General features: G+C 52.3%; 7 protein-coding genes across 7 annotated transcripts; 5 read left to right on the top strand and 2 right to left on the bottom strand.

Moving 5' to 3' along the window:
* Positions 1-3,365: 3,365 nt before the first annotated feature.
* Positions 3,366-5,413, bottom strand: BDW74DRAFT_183988 (DUF3712 domain-containing protein; the record flags this gene model as incomplete). The annotated part of the gene is made up of 4 exons (XM_073730680.1): positions 3,366-4,472; positions 4,522-4,646; positions 4,693-5,117; positions 5,169-5,413. The coding sequence occupies 4 exons, from the start codon at positions 5,411-5,413 to the stop codon at positions 3,366-3,368; spliced, it is 1,902 nt and encodes a 633-aa protein (XP_073577972.1).
* A 641-nt stretch (positions 5,414-6,054) lies between these two features.
* Positions 6,055-6,921, top strand: BDW74DRAFT_171693 (oxygenase MpaB family protein; the record flags this gene model as incomplete). The annotated part of the gene is made up of 1 exon (XM_073727354.1): positions 6,055-6,921. One exon carries the CDS (start codon positions 6,055-6,057, stop codon positions 6,919-6,921), a length of 867 nt encoding a protein of 288 aa, XP_073577971.1.
* An 837-nt stretch (positions 6,922-7,758) lies between these two features.
* On the top strand, positions 7,759-10,778 carry BDW74DRAFT_183986 (Zn(II)2Cys6 transcription factor; the record flags this gene model as incomplete). The annotated part of the gene is made up of 5 exons (XM_073730679.1): positions 7,759-7,910; positions 7,998-8,466; positions 8,537-9,297; positions 9,364-9,552; positions 9,605-10,778. The coding sequence occupies 5 exons, from the start codon at positions 7,759-7,761 to the stop codon at positions 10,776-10,778; spliced, it is 2,745 nt and encodes a 914-aa protein (XP_073577970.1).
* A 469-nt stretch (positions 10,779-11,247) lies between these two features.
* Positions 11,248-13,306, top strand: BDW74DRAFT_183985 (uncharacterized protein; the record flags this gene model as incomplete). The annotated part of the gene is made up of 2 exons (XM_073730678.1): positions 11,248-13,182; positions 13,256-13,306. 2 exons carry the CDS (start codon positions 11,248-11,250, stop codon positions 13,304-13,306), a joined length of 1,986 nt encoding a protein of 661 aa, XP_073577969.1.
* Positions 13,307-13,725: 419 nt separating this feature from the next.
* BDW74DRAFT_183984 (uncharacterized protein) lies at positions 13,726-14,784 on the top strand (the record flags this gene model as incomplete). The annotated part of the gene is made up of 2 exons (XM_073730677.1): positions 13,726-13,882; positions 13,943-14,784. The coding sequence occupies 2 exons, from the start codon at positions 13,726-13,728 to the stop codon at positions 14,782-14,784; spliced, it is 999 nt and encodes a 332-aa protein (XP_073577968.1).
* A 2,548-nt stretch (positions 14,785-17,332) lies between these two features.
* On the top strand, positions 17,333-19,465 carry BDW74DRAFT_189493 (MFS transporter). Its single transcript, XM_073731986.1, has 3 exons — positions 17,333-17,934; positions 17,983-18,439; positions 18,485-19,465. Exons 1-3 carry the CDS (start codon positions 17,702-17,704, stop codon positions 19,307-19,309), a joined length of 1,515 nt encoding a protein of 504 aa, XP_073577967.1. The 5' UTR covers positions 17,333-17,701; the 3' UTR covers positions 19,310-19,465.
* Positions 19,466-20,416: 951 nt separating this feature from the next.
* Positions 20,417-21,247, bottom strand: BDW74DRAFT_183982 (uncharacterized protein; the record flags this gene model as incomplete). The annotated part of the gene is made up of 1 exon (XM_073730676.1): positions 20,417-21,247. One exon carries the CDS (start codon positions 21,245-21,247, stop codon positions 20,417-20,419), a length of 831 nt encoding a protein of 276 aa, XP_073577966.1.
* Positions 21,248-21,883: the final 636 nt, after the last annotated feature.

Genomic DNA, 21,883 nt, shown 5'->3' with positions numbered 1-21,883 from the left:
AGAAAGGTGATGCTAATGTGGTGTTTTGTTTAGGTCGAAATCGTGCAATGGCAATGGTACGCCTGATATTAAGCCCAAGAAGGGGGACTCGTTTTATCCGATTAAGAACGGTCAGGGGCATGTGCTGAATTCGTTTAAGTGCTATAAGAATGAATAGGGTTGTTACCTGAGGTATGTAGGTAGGTCTTGGAGAAGGAGAAGGAGAGATGCGGTAGTGCACTGCGTTGTCCGTTTTGGAATGCTTTTGGGATACCTATGGTAGGTAGGTTTGTCAGGACATACCCTTCCTTTTATTCCACTGTGTGCCATGGTTAATGCGCTCAATGTTTTTCATGTCCACGGGCTTCGATGGCCGTACTATAGTAAATCGCCGTGCTGATGCGAGCATGGAAATCAACAGCAGACTTGACTCAAAGCGTAGCAACGATATTCTTACTTCCTGGAACATGATTAGCGAGGCTTGGAGGTGCCCAACAGATGGCTAAGGAGGCGATCAATAAGTGATAGTTTAGTACTTATCAGGTATCGGTTTGCGCAAGAATGATTATGGTATCATGCAAACGGGACGATCACGATGCTTGAGATAGCGGTAATACAAGGGAAGGTGCTTAGATAACTTGTGTGTTTGGAAGTCAGGCTGTCCTCGAAAGGACCATGTATCAGAAAGAAAGTGGTTATTCTAGCAATACCTGCGACCCGTGGGGAAAGGGAAATTGTCAGCATTTGTGAATCCGAGGTTTAATAAGGCTTCTGATCATATCTCGCTTGGGTTTGAACAGTAGTAACTTAGATCTATTTGATTTCGACCCGGACTTGAGAAATGATACTTTGAGTTTAACCCCGTTGTATGAAAAGTTAGGGCTACAGTGTTTCAGACCTAAACCACATGACATGCAGCCCTTGTTCTCCATGAAAGCCAGCTACCACGTGGACCGTAGATCTTGCTTTATGTACTAATAATAGATGTAAGACAGCTGAGCAAGAGAGCCAGATGGCGTGCACCATGACCTCCTAAGGCATATCACGTCCCCATCCACTACAGCTCGACGTCCAAGACCACGGACAAAGGGACCAGAGGGCGAGTCTGAAAGATCTACCCTCTTGCTATGCCCCTCGGGACTACTATATAGGCATTATGACCGGCGAAGCCAAAAATAGACATTTTATCCCTCACCACCCTTACCCATCCTAATATCCTTCTAAAAAAACAACAACAGACCCAAACAAACTAAATTAACCACCGTGCACCTCCCCCACCTCCTCACCATAGCGCTAGCCGCGTCCCTCGCCTCCGCAGCCCCAGCCCCAGCCCCAAAGACTAGAAAACCCCTGGAACAAATCACAGTCCCCCTCCTGCGGCCCAACGGCTCCGACCTCCCCCGATCCATCGGCCTCCAACACGAGTGCCAGAAAATTGACTACGCCGACAAACTCAACTTCCCCGAGGGCGTTGAGGGCATCGATGTGCCGAAGGGATATCACTGTCGGTTCTGGAGGTACGTCTCTATCCCCCAATATCTTCTCTGTTGCGTTTTCTTTTTTGGACGAGATGTATCTGTGTGTGGAGAAGAGAAGAGCTAACTTAGACATTTAGCTCCGATAGATGCGATGAATGGGGTACCGGCAACCTCAAGCATATCGATCCCGAGACCCGTGGCTTGCGCTTGTTTCCCCCTGGGTATAGGGGTAATCGGCTGCGATCGTGGAAGTGCTATAAGGGGGACTAGACAGATATGGATCTGGAGTCGCCTGAAGTACGGAGTAGAGGTAGGGCAAGGAAGCGTCCGCTTTACTCCGTACTTTTTGCTTTTTCATCCGGTGGGTTGGGCTTTGAGCATTGTCAACAACGAATCAAATCATTGGTTCAGTGAGCAGCACCTGAGCCGTTGCAGGTATGCCTAACGTCGGACATGGATATGCAGATTCCTTTGCTGATGATAGGTTTTATTGCTATTGCTATTGCTATTCTGCTTGTTAATAAACCCCCCTGAGGGGTAGAATGAACCGGCCTTTGCGGATCAGAATCGCTCTACGTAGTATCTCCTTACTTGGATCAACGCCTCTGCCTGTGGAAAGAAAAAAAGGCCGACCCCAACCAGACCAATCCCCACCCGCGATTGCTAGCCCTAACAAGCTCAATCTCGGCGCGGCCAGGGTCAGGGTGTTGGGCCGGCTATATCGGACAGATCACGGGCCGGCCGGGCCGGGCCGCTTGGCCGAGCATCTGGATACCTGGGGCTAGCCTATCGCAGCCGCAAGTCTGTAAGTGTCTCTGAAGTAAAAGTACAGTACGCGTTGAGGGCATAGTAGCGGTAAATACCAGCACCGTGAAATGGATGCCCCTGGTTCTGTTATGCCTAGAAGAGGCATTCCCGTCTCCCCGGCCTGGCGGTGTTACTATTTAGTATTTGCAACCTTCCGCTCAGCGATTATGTTAGTTGCCTACTGGTAGAGGATATTCCCACTGATGAAGAAGGCAATGGAGCGGCAGTTCAAGGCCGAGAGGGGAGACATGGGAGAGTCCTCAATGCGGTAACGCTAATCCTGGTATACACCGGAGGACTCGATCCCAGATGTATTTTGAGTTATTGCATGTGCGTGGCGTGGGTCTGCGATGCCGTACCTAATCGACGGTAGGCATACAGAAGACCGCGACAGCCAAAGCAAAAATGAAAAAGAAGCAAGAACCCAAAAGGGAACACAAAGTACTGAAATCAAGAATCGAACGCAACCCGAGAGATCATAAGAACAACCACAAGCTATATCAACCGCAAGAAAGACCACAGAACAGAAAGCGGGATATCAAGAAAACAAGGCGTGCATACATACGTACAAGCGTACAAGCGTACATACATACATACATATAAACAGAAAAAGCAAAAGGAGCGGAAAGAAGAGACCTTAGGAGTACGAGAAGAAAAGAAAGAAAGAAAGTCGAGAAGGGAGGAAAACCTGGTTCTTATGCGCGGAAAGCGGGTGGCCGAACGGCAGAATGGAGGATATTTCTGGTTTGCATTTGTAATGGACATATTGGATATCATGTTCGAGAAAGGCGTGGACGGTTCTTAGTCAAGGAATGTGGTGGCATGCGGGCTGGGAGACAATTCCGAACCACAACCTCGTCCTGTCCGGGAATTTAGCCCTAAGTCCGCCCGGCCCAGCCCGAGTCTACGGACGCAGACTCAAGATGAGCGTAAGCTAGGACGAAGTCGAAACTCCGGTGGCACTTCTACCACTAGGATTGTGCTCCCAGTGCTTACAGTGTGTTCTAGATGCCAGCAATGGGAAGTATATACCCTGAGTTTAGTCAAATAACCGTCAAGTACGGCATATATTGCCAATATCGCGACCTTACAACTAGACAACTAAGTACCACCACTATCCCCAAAATTCTCCAACGCATCCATGAAATTGTTCCAAGCATCGTCAACACTAGTCCCATTCGCCGAGTCCGCGATACCATCGAGCACATCGCCTATATTCACCCCACCGATATCGAAATCGAACAAGTCTCCCAAATCCAAACTACTCAGACTGTCGATGAGACCCTCGAACAGCTGACCTAGATCAACGTTCGTGAGGATATCGCCGATCCCCTCCAACACCGCGCTCCAGTCGATGTTGTCAAAGATGGCCCCGAGGTCTATGTTCTGGATTATAGGCGCGATGCTGTCAATGATCGCGCCCCAGTCGATGTTTGACAGGAAGGAGCCGATATCCAGATTATCGAGTATGGGCTGGAGTTGTTCCGATAGAGTCGACCAGTCAATACTGCTCACAATTGTGTTGACAGTAGTTGCGAGGGAGGCCCAGTCGACGTCCTGGAGCATGGAGGCAAAGCTTGATAGAAGACTTGTCCAGTCGATGCTCTGCAGTAGACCCGCTATATCGATGCTTTGCAGAAACGAGCTCAGATCGAGTTGCTCCAGGATACTGCCTAGAGCGTCGACGACCTTTGCCCAGTCAATGCCCTGGAGGAGTTCATTGAGGTCGACGCCGTCAAGCAGAGAACCCAAGTTCAAGTTATTGATGATATCGCCAACACTCCCGACAAGCGAGTCGAAGTCAACCCCGTCGAAGAGCGATCCGAAGTCAATCTTATTGAAGATGTCGGTCAGTTGCTCGATGACACCATCAGACCCTTCACCGAGGAAGTCACCGAGTGTATCAAGGACGATCTTCAGAATTGGAACTCTGGCCGTGATGGTGAGATTGTTCAACACGCGCTCGAAATATGGAATGTGCTCTCCGTTGAACATGGTCTGATTACCCGACGCGCTGAGCTCGATCTCACCGTTTTTGAGCGCGTCGGTCTGCGCCGAGAGTATAGGGCCGATGTTGGCGAGGGCAGAGTTGATGTCTGCTTTGCCGGTGAATCCGACGCTGTTGTTGCCGGGGAGGAGGGTCACGTTAGGGAGAAGCGCGGTCCCGAGGATGATGCTGCCGGATTTGAGGTTGAGGGTGACGTTGCCCTGACACAGTTAGTACAATATCATTGGGGAATATTCACCGAGGCGCTACCATGGCAAAGGTGACGACAGAGTGGTTTGGCAGTGTTGCCCTACCACGAAGGTTCGAACCATCAGACATTGCAGGCAAGACAAGGACCGCTTCGTCAATTGAGAAACCGCTCAGCTGGTCCAGTCCTGCACACATTAAATATGGTCATATCAAGTTCAAGGGGCGAAGTACCATCTAACTCAACATCCTTATCCAACGTAATCCCCGCCTTGATAGCACCCAAATGCCCCGTCGTCTTCCCAATTGCCGACATGGTAAACCGTTTCGAGTAAACCGCTTTCGTCAGCGTCTTGACGAACTCATCCTGATCCAGCACCGACGTGTCGTTGCTCGTCACACTGATGTTGGTCTTGCCCTTGATCTTGTATTCCGGAACCGGGACTGTCAGATATGTTATCTCAGGGTCGGAGTCGCGGTTGAACAGGTTCAGATCAAAGGGGTCCAGTCGCACACTCAAGCCGAGGGGAACGGTGAGGCCGGTGTCGAGGGTGAATGTCACGGCGTCAGGCTTGGGATTTGTGATGTGCGCGCCGTAGACGGGGAGGGAGGTATCTTTGACGATGCGTTGGGCAATGGCTGGGATGGCGATGAGGAAGCTATTACGATATTAGCCAGTGGAGATGGGTCAAGGTCATATTGGTACATACAAGACCGGCAAAAAGATCGCAAGGAAGATCGTCCCAGCCAGCAGGTAGCAGCACCAATATTTTGCAATGTGCCGTTTCAGCCGCTGCCGCTTCTTTGGCTTCTGCCTTTCGGTGCTGTATGGAACAGCTTCAACATGCTCGATCTCTGTGCCCTTGCCCTTGACTTGGGAGCGGCTTGGCCCAGCCGAAGCCCCAAGGGTTTGCCTCTCGGCAATTCGGGCCTTGTATGCATCTCCCACAGCCATTATGGGCTGGCTCACATTGGCGAAGACGCGGAAACTGTGAAGCAGAATGGCCTGATACTGAGGCTGTCGGATGCAAAGAAGAAAGGAACGAGGGAGCAGGGGCAGTGGGGTCATATGAAGCGGCTGCCCTTGACGAGGCTAGTTATATTAATCTGGGGTAGTTTTGTTTCTTATCACTCTCTACAGTGGTCAATGTCGATCCAACCCTCCTCCTCTTTCCTGCTCTCTCGTTCTCCGCTTCTCCGCAGCCCTGCCTCCAACAATCGCCTGAACCCCGAGTCATCTTCAATAGAGTTCACTTTGCGAATCACACCTCTTATCCGACGACTGGCACGGGATTACGACCGACAGGGGATGACTCGGTAGCACGAGTCGGCTGTCACTGGACCAGCGGCCTGTCATGCAGCGATCGCCATGGACCCCTGCGGCGCGGCAGCCCGGTCCGCGGCTCGTATCGAGGAATACATATGATGCCGCTGTTTTCCCTTGCATTGTCTGATTATTCTGCTGCTGAAGATGGGTTTATATCACGCTTGTCGTGCTCGGATCTCGAACAGGCTCCTACCCCCCCATCCCTTGCTTGCCTACCCATCGAACTTTACCACCTCGTTAACTTCTCCTGATAGCTAGAACCCATCACAATGTCTTCTTCTACTTCCTCTGCCTCAAATGAGAAGCCCGTGGCGTCCGAAACGGATCTGATTGTCGCAGCTCTGAACAATCCTCAGCACATCCAGAAGATCGTCAGCGAGGCCATCATTCTGGGTGGAGGTGCCGCCGCAATTCTCCTACAAGTCGCACATCCTGGAGTCGCAAAGGGCGTCAACTACCACTCCAGTTTTGCAACCCGACCGGTGGATCGTCTCCGAACTACCATGACCTACGTATACAGTATGCTGTTCGGGACTCCGGCCGAGAAGAAGAAGATTATCGAACTCGTGCACCGCGCACATGCTTCGGTCACCGGATCCGATTACACCGCTGACGACCCCGGTGCGCAGCTTTGGGTTGCGGCGACTCTTTATGCGGTCGGCGTTGACTTATACGAGTCGATATTTGGCGTCATGGATGATACGACCGCGGAGGCTGCATACCGGGAGTACGTTGTTTTGGGAGCGTCGCTTCGCGTGCCGGTCGAGATGTGGCCACCAACCCGCGAGGCGTTCTGGATTTACTGGGACGAGCAGCTGGCGACTTTTGAGATTTGCGACGAAGCAAAGAGTGTCGCGCATGACTTGCTCTACAACCCAAAGCTACCTTTCTACTATAAAGCACTGATGCCGACGCTGCGGCTGATGACGGCTGAAATGCTGCCGGAGAGGCTGAGGAAGGAGTACGGTTTGAAGAGCAGCAAGGGGCGCAAGAGGCTGTACAAGTCGACGATGGTCTTGACCAAAGCGACGTATCCGTTCTTGCCAAAGGTGGTTCGAACATATCCAGTCAGGTTCTACATGAAGGATATGAGGAAGAGGATGGCCAAGTATGGCGAGGCCCAGAGGAAGATCTAGCCCCTTCACTTCACGAGATATTGCTACGATATTGGGTGTTTTGGGGTGATAGGTAGATTGGCTCTTATCTTGCTATATTGCTACTATGCGTCTAATTAGTTCGCACTGTTTTCCTATCGTAGTCCCCTTGTCCTGCTACTGCAGGAGTAGAGTCGCAGACTGATTAGCCCCACTGCCCAAGACCGCGGCGCAACGCGGGGTATTAGTAGATGCAGCTATAGCTTTAGCTATGACCATTTGGCAAAGTCGAGACCCTAGACTGGTAAGCCACTACTCTGTTCAGAGAGCCTGAATCAGCTGAGACATGACGTGGTGGCTCTGATCTGCTCCTGATAGTGAGTCAGTGGCCCTGACTCAGAGCCCTAACTCACCCCCGTCCTCCTCTTGACACATTCAGACTGACTCTCCTCTCTGACATCGCTTCGAGCCACCCATACCCCAGACCATCATCCCCAGTCGTTCCACTCGGATCGCACCTATAGCGATCCGTGCCCCTGGCCACCCCCGCCTACCTACGTAAAGTCGAATCTCCGCTGTCAACCGCTCCAGGCCACATGGCTAGAGTGCCGAACTCGACGTAGCAAATTTGTCCAGTTATTATATCAAGATTCTGCTTCTACAAGTGCAATTCAGAAGTCAAGTCTGATTCGGATTTGCTCACGTATCCATCCTACTAGATATTTTGCATTGCCCTACCGCCACCGCGACATCATCAATCCAGTCGCTCCTTCCTCCTCGGCCACCACCACAAGCTCTCGCGGAATTGCACCAATCCTACCGCTACACTAATCACGACTTTCCTGGTCCATCCCCAAATTCAATGATTACTTTGTGAAAATGCTCCGCCGCACCCGCCGCGCCCCGAAAGCCTGCTCCTGGTGCCACCACCGCAAAGTCCGCTGCGATGCGTCAATCAGGGGTTGTCCTTGTACGCGGTGCAGACAGGATGGGAGGCCGGAGTGTGTCCTGCGCGGAAAGATGCCGCGGAAGTACGTCACATTGCCTTTTCGTTTTCTCAACCATTGGGGTTCTTGAATGGGGTAGGAGAGATATGCTAATGTTGTTGGAATGTGCAGTTATACCGGCTTTATCGGGCAGAGTATCAACGGTCAAGGGCAGGATGTAGGGAACAGTAATGCGAGTACGGTCAACGCGACGAATCCACATCTTGAGCGCATCCGGGCGCTCGCGTTTGAGGCGGATGGGAGTGGAAATGGGAGTGAGCTGGCGTCTGCGACATCGACTTCAAATGCGTTACCGGGCCATGTCAACTTCGCAAGCTACGACTTCCTCGAACTCCGCGGTCTTACAACTGGCATCTTAGACAGGGCTGATATTGCCTTCCTCACGGCAAAGGGGTGTCTGAGTGTCCCCGCGGAGTCTGTCCTCGATGAATTCGTTCGACAGTATTTCCTCCAGGTCCATCCGAGTTCGCCGGTTATCGATGAGGCGGAGTTCTGGGGTATCTACAAGGGGACAAGGCAAGGGGTGGGGAAGAAGATTTCGCTGTTTGTCTTTCAAGCTGTTGTATTTGCGGGGTCGCCGGTGCGTACTTTCCCATCAGTCTTTCTCAGCAGTCGGTAAAGGGAGCGAGAGCTAATAATCGGGGGTGTAGTATGTTCCCATCGAAACGATCCGACGATGCGGGTGGAAGGACAAGCGCGCTGCACGAAATGCACTCTACCTCCGCGCGAAAACCCTCTACGACTTACATTCCGAAGGCAGACCGCATTGCCTCGCCCAGGGGGCAGTCACTCTGACGCTGCACACGTCTGCGTCGGAGCCCCAGCTTTGCAGTCTCTGGCTTACGCGGGCGATTCAGAATGCGATGATTATTGGGAATAGTACACACTCTGTCTCGTCGGAAATGAGTACCGAGACCGATGGTGTCGACCTACACAAGAAAGCTAGGATGAAGAAAAGGCTCTGGTGGGCGATTATACTTCGCGACCGGAGCGTGTGTCTTGGGTTGCGGCGGCGTCCGCAGGTTACGTCGTTTGATATGGCCATGGGCATTGTGACCGAGCTACCCGATGAAGAGGATTTTGCAGACGAGATCGCAAACTCGCCGGTTTACCATCCCGAGATCAAACGAATGATGCTGAAGGTTTTGCAGGAGCAGTGCCGACTTGCAGTTCTGCTATCAGAGATGATTACGTTTGTGTTCGCGGGCCATGGCATTGCGGCGCCGTCACTGTCGTTGGAGCAGTTCCAGGAAGAGCTGGGAAAGGTCTCCAGGACTAAGGATGCAATGGAGAGGTGGGAGAGCTGCTCGTCTTTGAAGCAGTGGATGGATGATGCTGGGAAGGAGAAGGGGAGGGAGAAGATTCCGGAGGCAGTGCTGCTTTTCGTAAACTTCACGTATATGTACTATCAGTATGCCGTTCCCTTCAACATTCTTATTATTATCCAGAGTGCGTCGTACTAACAACCGGTGTCTAGGACCGCCCGCATCAATCTCACACACTATGAAACCCTTCTGATCGAAAATCATCCGCTGTTCTGTGAGAAGGACTATCTCCCGTATCTCGTCGCCGCCGGAAGCACACTACGGATTGCGATGGCGAAGTTGACGGGCATAATGGAGTATTTTGGTCGCGAAGGACGAGCTCAGAACTTGCCGCTTAGTGTGTACGTTTCCCCTCCTTCCTCCGAGGCCCCTGGCTGATCGATGCCGCTAAAGGCTGGCCTATGTGGCGATGCCCCTTGTCCTTACTGCAATCGACCTCAAGCTTTCACCCACATCCGCAGAGATGGCTCGACGGCGACGAAGACTCGACGCTCTGGGTGAGATCGTCCGACATTCGGGTCGGGTCTACGATGTAACGGACTTTATCACGGCCGGGACGAACCATATCCTGCGACTGGCGTACATGACCTCCCAACATCTGTTCCTGCGATGGGACGACGGTGTGGACCAACAGACCCGGATAACAGAACGGCGTGGATCAAGCGCTAGTTCTTCCTCTGCTTCCAGCTCAAGTCCAAGTTCATCCAGCCCGGAACAACTTTCGACTGATGTCTTGAGCGGAATGGGCACTGAACTAGCGGACCATACTCTAGCAGGTGGGAGGGCGAATACATGGCACGAAGCCTTTCTTCGTTTTCCGCGCGCATACCTTCTCATTTCCACAAGCGTGGACTATAGTCTTGCGGTAGGTCGTCTGCCGTATGATAATGCTCTTCCAGAACTGGTCCGGTGCATACCGCCCATTGGAATCGGGATTCGGTTGCCGTGGACGGTGGAAACTCCGGCACCAACACCTGCCTTGGAGATAAATATCCCCGTTGATAGGGAGGAGATGAGCAGGAGCCTGCCTTCCATCGACGGCAACATTGCGACAGCAGAACAAAATCATGATCATGACAACGATGTGCGGACTATATCGGATACTGTCTCAGCCCGGACGACGATTGGGATGGATACAAACCTGAATCTGAACTTGAGAGTGAACACGGACCTGACAGGACAGGAGCCAGCAGCAGAAATTGATTTCCCTGTCCCCTATCTACCAAGTACCCTGCAGCACTCACAGCCCTCTCTTCAAACCCAACCCGACCAGGAAATCAACCTCGACTACCTCTACATCGCACCGGGCACCAGCACAAGCGCGGGTACAGGTACAGGTACAGGTGAATCCGAATCAATGCAATTCATGGACGAAACGCCCGACTTTGACAGGATCAACTTCCAGCATCTCGCGCAGGGCTTTGATCCCCTGATCTCGTCGTGGGTGCAGGAGTATTTTGGCGAGGAGGACGGTTCGCAGCGTGGCAGTTCGCCGTTGGGTGCTGGTTCTGGGATGGGTGTGGGGATGGGGATGGGGATGGAGATTGATGGGTTGAGTTTGGCTTGATTCCTTTTCATGTGCATGCTTCGTTCTTAGGGTGATGAAAATGTAGCGCCTTCTTTTGTTCTGGATTTCTCCACAGTGTATGTAATAACTACCATAGGGAATGCGCACTGAGTTAGGGCTAATCGATCGTCCCCACCTCAGAGTGGATCTTACTTCCTTCATGTAAGAGGGGGACTACGAATTAACATTCACATGTAATTCTCAAAGCCATCTGCAAGGGGCGAGTCTTCCAATGTAGATTAATCTGTCATGCCAAGTATTAGATCTCATGCTCAGGATAGTCGAGTCAGAATCGCCATCTGTGCGCTGTGCTCGTCCCCGCATTGTGCGCAGGGGTTGAATCCTTCGATGTCAGGGTCCTTTCATATATCGTAGGTATTTTGAAAAATGAAAAAAAAGGAGTTGAGGAAGCATGCTGAGAGTTCTGGATGTCGTCTGATCATTCCAAATCCGTTCCTCTGTAGACATGATGCGGTATACCCGTCTGCTTCTCATTCTCGCGTCTACAACTGCTGTTTCTGCGGACTCGCTCGAACAACAGGGTTTGCTTCGCGATGCCAAGGATGCTAAAGCCTTTGCGGATATTGAGCAGCTGGGCTCTGTATTATCCGTGCTTTCTTCCTTCTTCGCGGACAATCAGGGCGCGAAATTGGCAGACAGTGGCCAGGATGAGCTGGAGGTCGACGCCAATGTCGACGCTGAATCGGATACGGACACAAACACGGGAAGTCTGGTTGACGCTGTACAGCAGCTCGCATCCCTAGCCTCGGGCATCGGATCACTTCTGGACAGCAGAAATGCCGATCAGCCACCTCTCGTCTCCGTCGACATCGAGCGCCCTCCACCTGTGGGTGCACTTCCTCATGAGGCCTCAATGCCAGCACCAGCCCAACGAACGATCGACCCGCTGACAAAGAGACCGGCAACACCAAAGCCAGCTGCGAAAGAGACTATGGAGCGAAAGGGACCGAATGGCAAGACTCAAGGCCAACCCTTCGCCATCCTCACCCGCCTCGAAGGAATCCAGCGACTCACCAAATTATCGAAGAAGCTCGCCCTCCTGACCGACGAGACCTCTCCCCTCTCAATGTTCGAGCGCATCCAGCACCTCCTCTCAGACCCAGACGTTAGCGAAACAATAAACTGGGTCACCGATCATGCCGCCACCCTGCTAACACCGGAAACATTTTCCGCGCTGAAGAGTTTTGTCCGTAGCAGCGCGCTTGTTCCGGGGGGATATAAAGAGGTCACACTTCTCATTATTGAGTCTTTGGAAGTATTGTTTCGTCCGGAGATTCTTGAGCGGGCTGTTCGTGCGAAGGAGGTGTTGGATGCGTTTGCTGGTGATGGCGTCCAGGTGCTGGAGACGGTTTATCGGGGTATACAGTGGGGAGTCGCGACGTTCGACCCGGTCTATATCCAGCATGTGAGTGAGCGGGTTACGGCTTGGCGGAGGATCATTTCATCACCTGAGTTTGTCGAGTTCGTGGCGTTCGTTTCGGATCCGGTGACGTTAGAGCGTCTCTCGTCGGTCGTGGGTGATATCAAGGCGACTTTGACGGTTGAGCGAGTCCATCGTTTACGAAGTCTTTCCGAGGAGTGGGGACTCTTTGATCCGAGTGACGACAAACTGAAGGCGCTCGGAGGGGACTGGGGGAGGATTATGAAGAAGCACCTTGCGACCGCGGAAGGGATTTCCGGGCTTGAGGCGTGGCTGGACGATGTTGATGCCGTATTTGGTTCCCACGTGCTTGATCGGATTGCGGGTGATATCGGAGGTCGAGCTGCGTCTATCTCAGCGGAGCTTGAAGAAGATCTGAGGACTTTTTTGGAAGGTTGTAGGGAGGTTGCAGAGAATCTCCCTGAGATGCTTGTGGTGATGCGGGAGTGCCTGTCCCTTGCCGGTCAGCTGCTTGGGTCCGAGTCCCCTGACAGCTCTAGGGTCTCAATACAGGCATTATGGATGAATGCTACATCTATACTGCAGAAGCTTTCCTCGGTGCCGGGGATAAGCATTGCCGGTATCCGAAGTGCTTTTCGTGCAGCATTGACGATGACGCAGCCGGACCATGTCGAGGAACTCCGGATGCTCGTTGCGGATGTTCTGAGAGAGTTCGCCTCATCGTCGTCACTCTCACTCGACTTTCAAGGTTTTCTCAAAAGCGTTGAGAAGAATGAAACTTACTGTGCCGCTGGGTCTGGTGATGAATTGTGGTTCGAGCTTGGTTATGGTTTCGGGTTTGGGCTTGAGGACGGAGGGATGGATGGCCGTCCGAGTTCGCCCGCGGGTATGGCAAGAGATGTTGAGGCATTGCATGTAATGCAGCGCTTGGAGACTCTATATGGCTTCCTCATTCCGGGCGAGATAGAGAGGACAAGAGAGATACTGCATCTCCTGAACTCGGTATGTCTATACCTACCTACTCCCCTTTTGATTCCTTCATCCCAGCCGTACCAGCATTGACACTTGATATCAGGCTACATCATTGCTCCTGGAGCTTCTCAACATCTTTGACTCATCGCCTTAGAGAGGCAGAGAGTTCAACAGCGTCCCCGGTGTGGCCATCCTGAATGACGTCTCAACCTCGCCGTTGCTACATTCTCATCGCCGATACGCGGACTTCTCATCCGCCGCCGATGATCTGCTGCCTGTGCTCTTTTGATCGCGAGCTAAGCTTTCCGCCACAGCAGAGCCATGGACAGTGAGGTAAGGTTTAGGCCATGGCCGAAAACAGCTCAAATGGAATGGCGAGAGGCCTGCAATGAAGCTCCGGGCGGCGAAGTAATGACTCTTTTCCCAACACTCCTGGCTATATAGACTACCATAGGTAACTAGTTGTTTCAGCGTTCTCCCATTTTCCATCATCCCTCGCCTCCAAGTTCTCAATACTAGGCAACTGAACGTAGCACCGTTAACCCATCAATTCGCCCACGTCCAGAAGTCAAAATGTCCGGCGTCCTCAACTACAGCCGATTCCTGGGGCAGCTCTGTGCTCCCTATATTCGCATCTACAAGCCGAGTCCAGAGGAGTTCAGGCAGCCCCGCTACATCGGGGAGCCCGTCTCTCTGGAGGAGCCTCTGATCCGACAGCCGCTTAGCAATGGTAAGCCATCCATCTCCATCATTGAGCAATCCACTCTTGCAGAATCTGACCATATCCCAGGTGACTTCATGGTCATGTTCAACCCATCCCCATCCCCAGGCCCCTCCACCTCCAACTCCAACTCCGCCTCCGACCAGGGCCATGGCCAGCCCAGCCCAAATCTAAACACAAGCACAAGCACAAGCAGCCTGAGCGCCGTCGCCGAGCCCTTCGTGCCCTCTGCTGAGGATCAGGCCATGGTCGAGAACCTCTGCCGCTCTCCCAGTCCCCCTCCGGCCATACCCTGGCCCACCCTCAACGCCCCCACAAACCCCTGGGTCCGCCTCTACAGCGACCCCTACCACTTCCGCTTCGGCGCCGGCCAACTCACCACCGTGCCGGCGTACACAATCCCCCTCCCCGGCCCAATCCCCCCGCACGCATCTCAAGTCGTCCCAACACTGCAGCACATCCTCTCCAAATACGACCTCGCCGTGACCACCATCACCTTCTGCGGCCGGCAATCTTTCCACCTCGGCGAGGAAACCCCGATCCCGACGGCCCTGATTAAGTACAGCCACGCCAACTCCGGTAATGGTCGGGAGGAGGTCCTGTGTGCCCTTGAAGAAATCAAGGATTATATGTGGTACCACCGCGGTATGGCGTTCGCGATTGAGATTGTCGATGTGGTCTTTGATGAGTGGCTGGGCAATGTACTCGGGGTTGCGGAGGAGCTTGATTCCCGTTCTTGGGAGATCAACGGGTGTTCGTTGGCTCTTGGGAAGAACCAGGAGGATATACTGGACGGGTTGTATCCGGTTGGTGGGTATGATCGCCAGCGGGTGTTTGAGGCGATTGGGAGGGTGGAAGGGGGTGGAGATGGGGATTGGGATGGACATGGGGGTGGATGGGGTTATGGCTAGGTTGTGAGTGGGATTGGGAGGTGAGAGGTGAGGGTGCTGACCATGGCCTGAACTGCCATCTTGCTTGTGCTGCTTCGCTTTGTTTCGTTGTGACTATGTTCGGTTGTATATATTGCTTGATTCGATCTTCCCGGTGGCGTGGCTTTGGCTTTGGCTTTGTTTTATTTCTGGCCATGTCCTTTTCTTTGGTTTATATTCTTTCTTAATACTTTACTTTCGGCGTCTCATCAGATTGTTACTAATAATGAGAGATGTTCTATTTATTTTGAGATCTGATAAATGTAAAACGGTTGTAAGCTGTAGACTCGTCTCTTAGGTGCAGATATCCGAGTGCCCTCTCCGTACTTACTAGATTGTTATGGCCATGGTCTTAAAGCCGAACTTCTCCTGCTCCATCATAGACTATACGATTTTTTTCATCTGAGTAACCAGCTCTTGTGCTGTTGCTATGTGTCGTTCTTGGTCACTCCCTGTAGAAATGGACACGGTCCAGAAACCATATGAGTCGCATGTCTTACAGAAAAACTTCCATGTCAGCTTGCTTGAATAATCTGTTTGAATGCTTTGTCAGACTTAGAAGAAAGCAATGTATCTTATCGCAATTTTCTCCTGCTGAATGCAGTGTTTGGTGGCTATGATGAACCTCCAGTCCTCAGCGGCAGCGTAGCCCTACTTTCCACAAATAGGTGTCGTCGAGCTAGCGTTTACCGAACGAAGTCTATGTTCTTTCTCGTGGCTTTTAGTACATCATGCGCTCCGAACCATGTGAGCCGGTACAGGTGGGAGGGTCTCTTCTCCTGTGAGGGGATAAGGGTGGTCTGATTAGGCCATGCGAGTGTAAGTTTAGGAGCAGGTTTGCCGAGGTAAGGGCTTCTAAAAGCCTAATTGAGTTCGTTGTGAGTACATTCAAGTAGTAAAGTACTAAAATACCGTGGGTACACATAAATTAGCAGGTAAAGAACTGGGCTTATTTTATTTAGTTCTGTTGTGAGAACTTTGTTAAATATATATTTTCTGCAGGACGACGCCTAGACATCAGCAACCAGCGCTCCATAAATAGAGAAGGAAAAACGACCTGGCAAAGGAGTATATCTAGAGCTACTAGCAGCACAATGCACTTCGATAAGAAATCGGCTAAGATTATCCCAGACTTTGCAGTTCCTTGTTTCTCTTCGAATATTCTATTTGCATAGCACCACAGTACGAGTATGTAGAGCCTCGGCACGAATGGCAGTTGTGGCCTTACGGCCTGAGGCGGCAGTCAACTGGTTCTCTCCGGACCTTCCGGAAGTGGACGAGCAAAACACAACCTTACTTTCATCTCGATCGCTCTTCATTTCCAGCATTCGGAGGCTCGAATTGTGCTCCAGGAACCTATCCCTGATTCTTTTATCTTCTCACCTGTGGCGTCAATGTTTAATTCGACAGTTCCTCCTACAGCAGCCGCGGCGCGCTATTCCCTGAATGACAGGGATACGACGCCGCACTGAGGCGTCTCCCCAACTTTCGGACCTCCGGACTTGAATTTCTTCAGCTCGCTGAAAAAGCAATCATAGCCTGGCCCGTTGAGGTCAATCTTTCTCGAGGCGCGAGCTAGCAAAGAACATCGGACGCGGCTGAGATAGCTATTCCTGTTCTCTCAACGCTGCCCCTACCGGCGTCTTTGAATCGGTTCTCGCCCGTCTTCGCGATTGGCCATGACGAAAGCGACTATCAACAGCGTACGACGTTCGATCTTACTTTGAGGTTCAGGTGAGCTGCTAGTCAGGGGTAGAAGAGGCAGAAGCTGAAGAACTGCTCTAATCCTTGCCTGGGCGCAAACGAAAGTCCACCAGAGCTGAGCTGTTCCCTGCCACCCGCCCGGCACCTGAAAATATTGCCATCACGGAGCCAAATCAACAACCCAAGACTGAGACGAGCCGATTTATATGTCGCTGCCGCGAAGGATGCGGTTCTGCATAACAGCATAAAGATAGCCTTGCGCTATCGATCCAGCACGTCCGACGCGGCCCACCACTTTTACTCCTATCGGATTCGCGGACTCGAATCGCCAAGCGACACCAAGTCGGGCGTGCGGTGCCGAGGGGCTTGATGAGGATCAGCGGGTTATGCTGGATATGACAGGATAAGAAGATTCGGCGGGTTGACGTATACCGGAATGAAGATAAGAGGCTCTTCCATCGTTCCCAAGGAATCTATAAACGCCGGACGGGCTATGACACTCCCCGGTCGCCGATGATGACTCCAAAAATGGTATGTTTATTTCCTCGAAGTTAGGCGAGTGCGACCTGCACCCAAATCATGGGGTCATGCACTGACAGCTTAGTTGCACAACAGCTCCCCCTGACCGAACGCATTGTTACGCAGTCAGAATATCTCTCCGACCGACATGGACGCGCAAGGCATCTACCGCTGGATGGAGCGTATCCGGTGGGAAATCCGAGTCTCCTGTATCGGCCATTTTATACAGCGCGGCGGATCATGGCACAATCGACAAAGCGTAGGGCTGATTATTGGTGGGAACAAGCCTATTCAGCATTTCTTTCACAAATTCTGCACAAATCAGCCAAGCTCCACCGTCTAGTCAGATTCCCTGGTCCGGCCCCGTCTAGTGCAGGGTTTATCCCCGAAGACGCTGCATAAGCCGATTTATGCGGGGCTGCGTACACTAAAACGACGAATACGGCGGCGAGCCAAGGGTCCAGCGCTTCATAACAGGAACAAACGCCGCATAAAGCCACGAATCTTGCTGCTCATTGGACATTCACCCGGCAATTCACTTCACAAAAGTGGCCAGATCCGATGGTGAAAGTATGGCTTGGAGCTGAGGGATCGGTCGTACAAATAATAGGAGTCGCCCGCGCAAACGCCTGCAAGTTGCAACTTGACAACCTAGATATCATTGCCCAGCGAAGTGATGTCGTCCGCAACGTTGACCAACGACGTCGAACACGATATGGATCGCTTGGAGAAAGAAGAGCCCGTGGATAGAGACGTCGAGCGCGGCGAGAAGGAAGAAAATGTCTCGACTCCGGTGGATAGCGACAAAGTCGACTGGGATGGGCCGGACGACCCTGCGAACCCGATGAACTGGTCGACTAGCTTGAAAGCTGCCCAGATGGTGTTGATGGCCGCAAACACATTCATCACGTATGTCGCGCTGAACTTGTAATTCTGTGTACGTACTGACTCTGGCAGCCCCCTCGCCTCGTCCATGTTCGCCCCCGGTATCCAACACGTCATGGCCGAATTCCACTCGACCGATACCATGCTGGCCTCGTTCGTCGTGTCGGTTTTCATCCTAGGATACGTGGTCGGCCCGTTCGTCATTGCGCCGCTGTCGGAGCTGTACGGCCGCGTGCCCCTCTACCACGCCTGCAACGTCCTGTTCCTCATCTTTACCATCGCTTGTGCCGTCGCCCAGTCCCTGCCGCAGCTCATCGTCTTCCGACTGCTTTCAGGTGTCGCCGGTGTGTGTCCGATTACGATCGGATCGGGAACGATTGCCGACATGATTGCGCAGGAGAAGCGGGCTGGTATAATGGCCGTCTGGGCACTGGGTCCGATTCTTGGTCCGGTCGTTGGGCCGGTTGCAGGCGGCTTCCTGGCCGAAGCGGAAGGCTGGAGATGGGTATTTTGGGTTATTGCAATCACGGTATGCTGCCCCGGTCTGATTGAACGACGCAAGCTCACTGAATAGACCGGCGTGATTAGCATCGGTGCCCTCTTCGCATACCGCGAGTCGTACGCCCCGGTCCTGCTTGAGCGAAAGGCAGCCAAACTGCGCAAGGAAACCGGCAACACTGCTCTCAGGTCCATCCACGACACCGGCCGCACCCCAAAGCAGGTTTTTGTCGACGCCTTTACCCGCCCGATCAAGTTCCTCTTTTTCTCGCCCATAGTTTTCCTTTTCAGTCTCTTCGCCACCATATCCTACGGCTACCTCTACCTCATGTTCACCACCATCACCGGCATCTTCGAAGGCCAGTACGGCTGGTCTGCTTCAATCGCCGGTCTCGCATATCTTGGGTTTGGCATCGGCAGTATTATCGGCATCATCATCAGCGGCGCCGTCGGCAACAAAATCGCAATGGACCACACTGCAAAAGGCATCTTCAAGCCGGAATCTCGTCTGCCGCCGATGATCTTTGGCTCGCTGGCCATCCCAATCGGCCTCTTCTGGTACGGATGGTCCGCCAAGGCTCAGACGCATTGGATCGTCCCAATCATCGGCACAGGCGTCTTCGCTATCGGCCTCATGACTGTATTTATGGTCGCCAATACCTACCTCGTTGACTCGTACCTGCTTCACGCGGCCTCCGTGACGGCTGCTAATACGGCGCTGCGCTCGCTCGGTGGTGCGCTGCTGCCGTTAGCTGGACCGGCGATGTACGATGCGCTGGGCCTGGGATGGGGGAACTCGCTGCTCGCCTTCATCGCGCTCGTCATGTGTGCTTGCCCCGTGCTGTTTTGGAAGTATGGCGAGATGATCCGGACGCATCCGCGGTTTCAGATTCGTCTTTAAACCTGGGATTCTTCATTTGCATTGTACGGCGGGCGTCGTGTTTTGTGTTATTGTTGCATAGCGGTAGAAAATGGATGATAATATCTGCATTGCCATCTCTGCTTCGCACTGGCTTCGACTTTTGTCGAAGTATTGACTATTTGCGTCTTTTCGTCAACATGATTAGTACTTGCCGAGTCCGGGGCCGGCTGGCCTCGAGCCGAGGTACCGGCAGCGGCTGAGGGCAGTGGCTTCTTATGATCTTCACGTTCTTTCTTTGCTCCCGTGTCATTTCCCTCGACTTCATCTATCACATTCAAAACAATTTAGTATTTTGCCACTGCCCGCCATTGCCGCCATTTCCCTCTAGTCCACGTTTCGCGTCCTGGTCTCCAATATTGGTATTCTGAGATATCCTTTAGCCAATGCACCGCGTACTATAGTACGATCTCAATATGGCCGGGTGGTTTGTCCCCTTTTTACCTGCGCGTCGGTACTGATACTCAATGTTAGCCCTAGGCCCTAGTCCACAACGTTCACATCATATCAAACTCCCCGAGGTCGATTACGTAGCCTGGACTCTGCCTCGACATACGCACTGTTTTAGCTCCTAAGAGACAATTGATAGGGTGGTTCTACATCTATTCCACCCCCGGGCCACACACAAGTGTGGTTTCATTCCAGGCCGGCAATCTACCAGGAGCCGTCGGTGATTATCGGATTGGATAGTTAGGTTGGCAGAGACGGGGCCTAGTGATAGTCACTCATTGTCCCATCAAGTGGTTGCTTTATTTGACTCCAGGTTGGGACCTGAAAGCTTCTACTATATGCATCCATGAGACCGGACTTTATTTACTCAGCTCAGGTGAAGAGCCTTAACTACCTAACCTAGGTGCGATAGGGGCAAGGACGATTGGGAAAGGCCAACGGTGGGTATGAATAGATGGTAATATTAATGCTAATAAGTGAAAATGTGTATGCTTCCACGATATCAAATTCTATTTTCCCACGTACGGTCATGATGCTCTTGTCTTCCCTTGGCAGATTCAACAACTTCAAGGGTCAAGTGCTCCCCTACCCCTCGCATATCCCATCCACTCCCCTTACCCCCGCAATTCCACCTCAAGCTTAACAACACTCACACCCCTCACACCCACAATCACCACACTCCCCACAACACTCATCGCACAGATCATCCATCTCCATGAGTCCCATTGGCTCCACAACCGCAACACTCACGCCCCCAGTCAACACCTCCAGAACAACCCCGTCACTAAGCATGACATTCCCTCCGGCCCGCGGACCAACCTCGTCGACCCAAATACCAGCTGCAACGGAGCCAAGTGCTGGTAAAGGGGGCGGACAATCGACCACCTCCACGCCGGGCGGGTGGCTGCATGAGCTCCCGCAGAGATGCGCGTGCGTTTTTCGCGCGTGGATTGTCAAGTCTTTGTAGCGCCAGGGTTTGTGGATCGCTTCAGGGGGCGAAGGGATCGTTTTGCGCGTGGAGGCGAGGATGCTTGCGCGGCGGGTGATGAGGCCTCTGCTGATTCTTCGGGGGGATGGGGGTATCCCTGTTGTTTGATTTGAGCTGGAGTTAGATGCGGGTTTTGGAGGGTACTGCATTTTCACACTCGGCCCGATTTTAGGTTTCGGGGGTGGTGTGGGCTGAACTAGCACTAGCGAGGGCAGCTTCAGGATTTCGGTTACGGTTCCCCAGGCTGTGTAGAGGGTTCCCTGGGGCGATATTGCTAGACCCAGGGTTATGGCTTTGTTTATGTCGGCGGGGGTTAGGTCGGTACGGTGGAAGAGCGTTGTTGTTGTGGGAGGTTGGGGCGGGGGGTAGAGGGTGTTTGAGGGGGTTGGGTGCGGTGTTGGTGTTGATGCTGGTGGTGGTGAGGGTGTTGTTGGTGAAGTTGGTGATGCCGATGCCAGCGGTGATGATGGTGTTGGTGTCATTTTGATTGTGTATGACCTGGCGAGTCAGGGCAGCGTAAGCGTACTGCAATGGTAACGGGTAGGCAGCTTCTTAGTGATTGTAATATTTGTATGTAGCCCACTTCCGCAGCAGCTCATGCTCTATTCTAATAAAACAGCTATGCAGGCCGCTACTTATTTGAAATCCGTCCCAGTTTCATTTTCATTGCCAGATCCCATAACAAAAACTGTGTATGAAGAGTGTTAGGTTACTTTATCTACCGCTGAAAGGGCATTTCAAAGTGTGAGAGTGCTACTCATTTGGAGTGAGTGTTTGTCAAGATACCAACGTAACAAGGACGATGAAGCACTCATCTTCAACAGTACTTGTAACTTATTTATGTGGGGTTCCTTGTTACTCATTTAGGCCGTGTTTGGCAAGAAAATGCAGTATAATAATCCTGTGTCAGGAGTGTTTGGCTTTCTTTGTTCTAATGTCAAACCCCCTTCATCCTGGATTAACGCATTTACTTTGGTGTTTGTTCGTGTATGAGAGGGTCAATGGAATGTGGCTTTGTTACTGCTTCCCGTTCACACCGCGTATTTTTTTTTTTTTTTGAAAGGGAGAACAGGAGGTGAATGTTCCAGTGCTTTATCGTGGACTATCATTCCCTAGAT

This window comes from Aspergillus multicolor, assembly GCF_047715735.1.
Source record: "Aspergillus multicolor strain CBS 133.54 unplaced genomic scaffold BDW74scaffold_53, whole genome shotgun sequence".
NCBI lineage: Eukaryota > Fungi > Ascomycota > Eurotiomycetes > Eurotiales > Aspergillaceae > Aspergillus > Aspergillus multicolor.
Note: the sequence above shows the minus strand (reverse complement) of the source record. Positions and strands in the feature narration are given on the sequence as shown.

Excerpts from the sequence above, each read along its gene's own strand:
- BDW74DRAFT_189493 (XM_073731986.1), top strand. The coding sequence starts at position 17,702 with ATGTCGTCCGCAACGTTGACCAACGACGTCGAACACGATATGGATCGC. Across the intron at positions 17,935-17,982 it reads GCCGCAAACACATTCATCAC|CCCCCTCGCCTCGTCCATGT; the intron begins GTATGTCGCGCT and ends TGACTCTGGCAG. Across the intron at positions 18,440-18,484 it reads TTTGGGTTATTGCAATCACG|ACCGGCGTGATTAGCATCGG; the intron begins GTATGCTGCCCC and ends CTCACTGAATAG.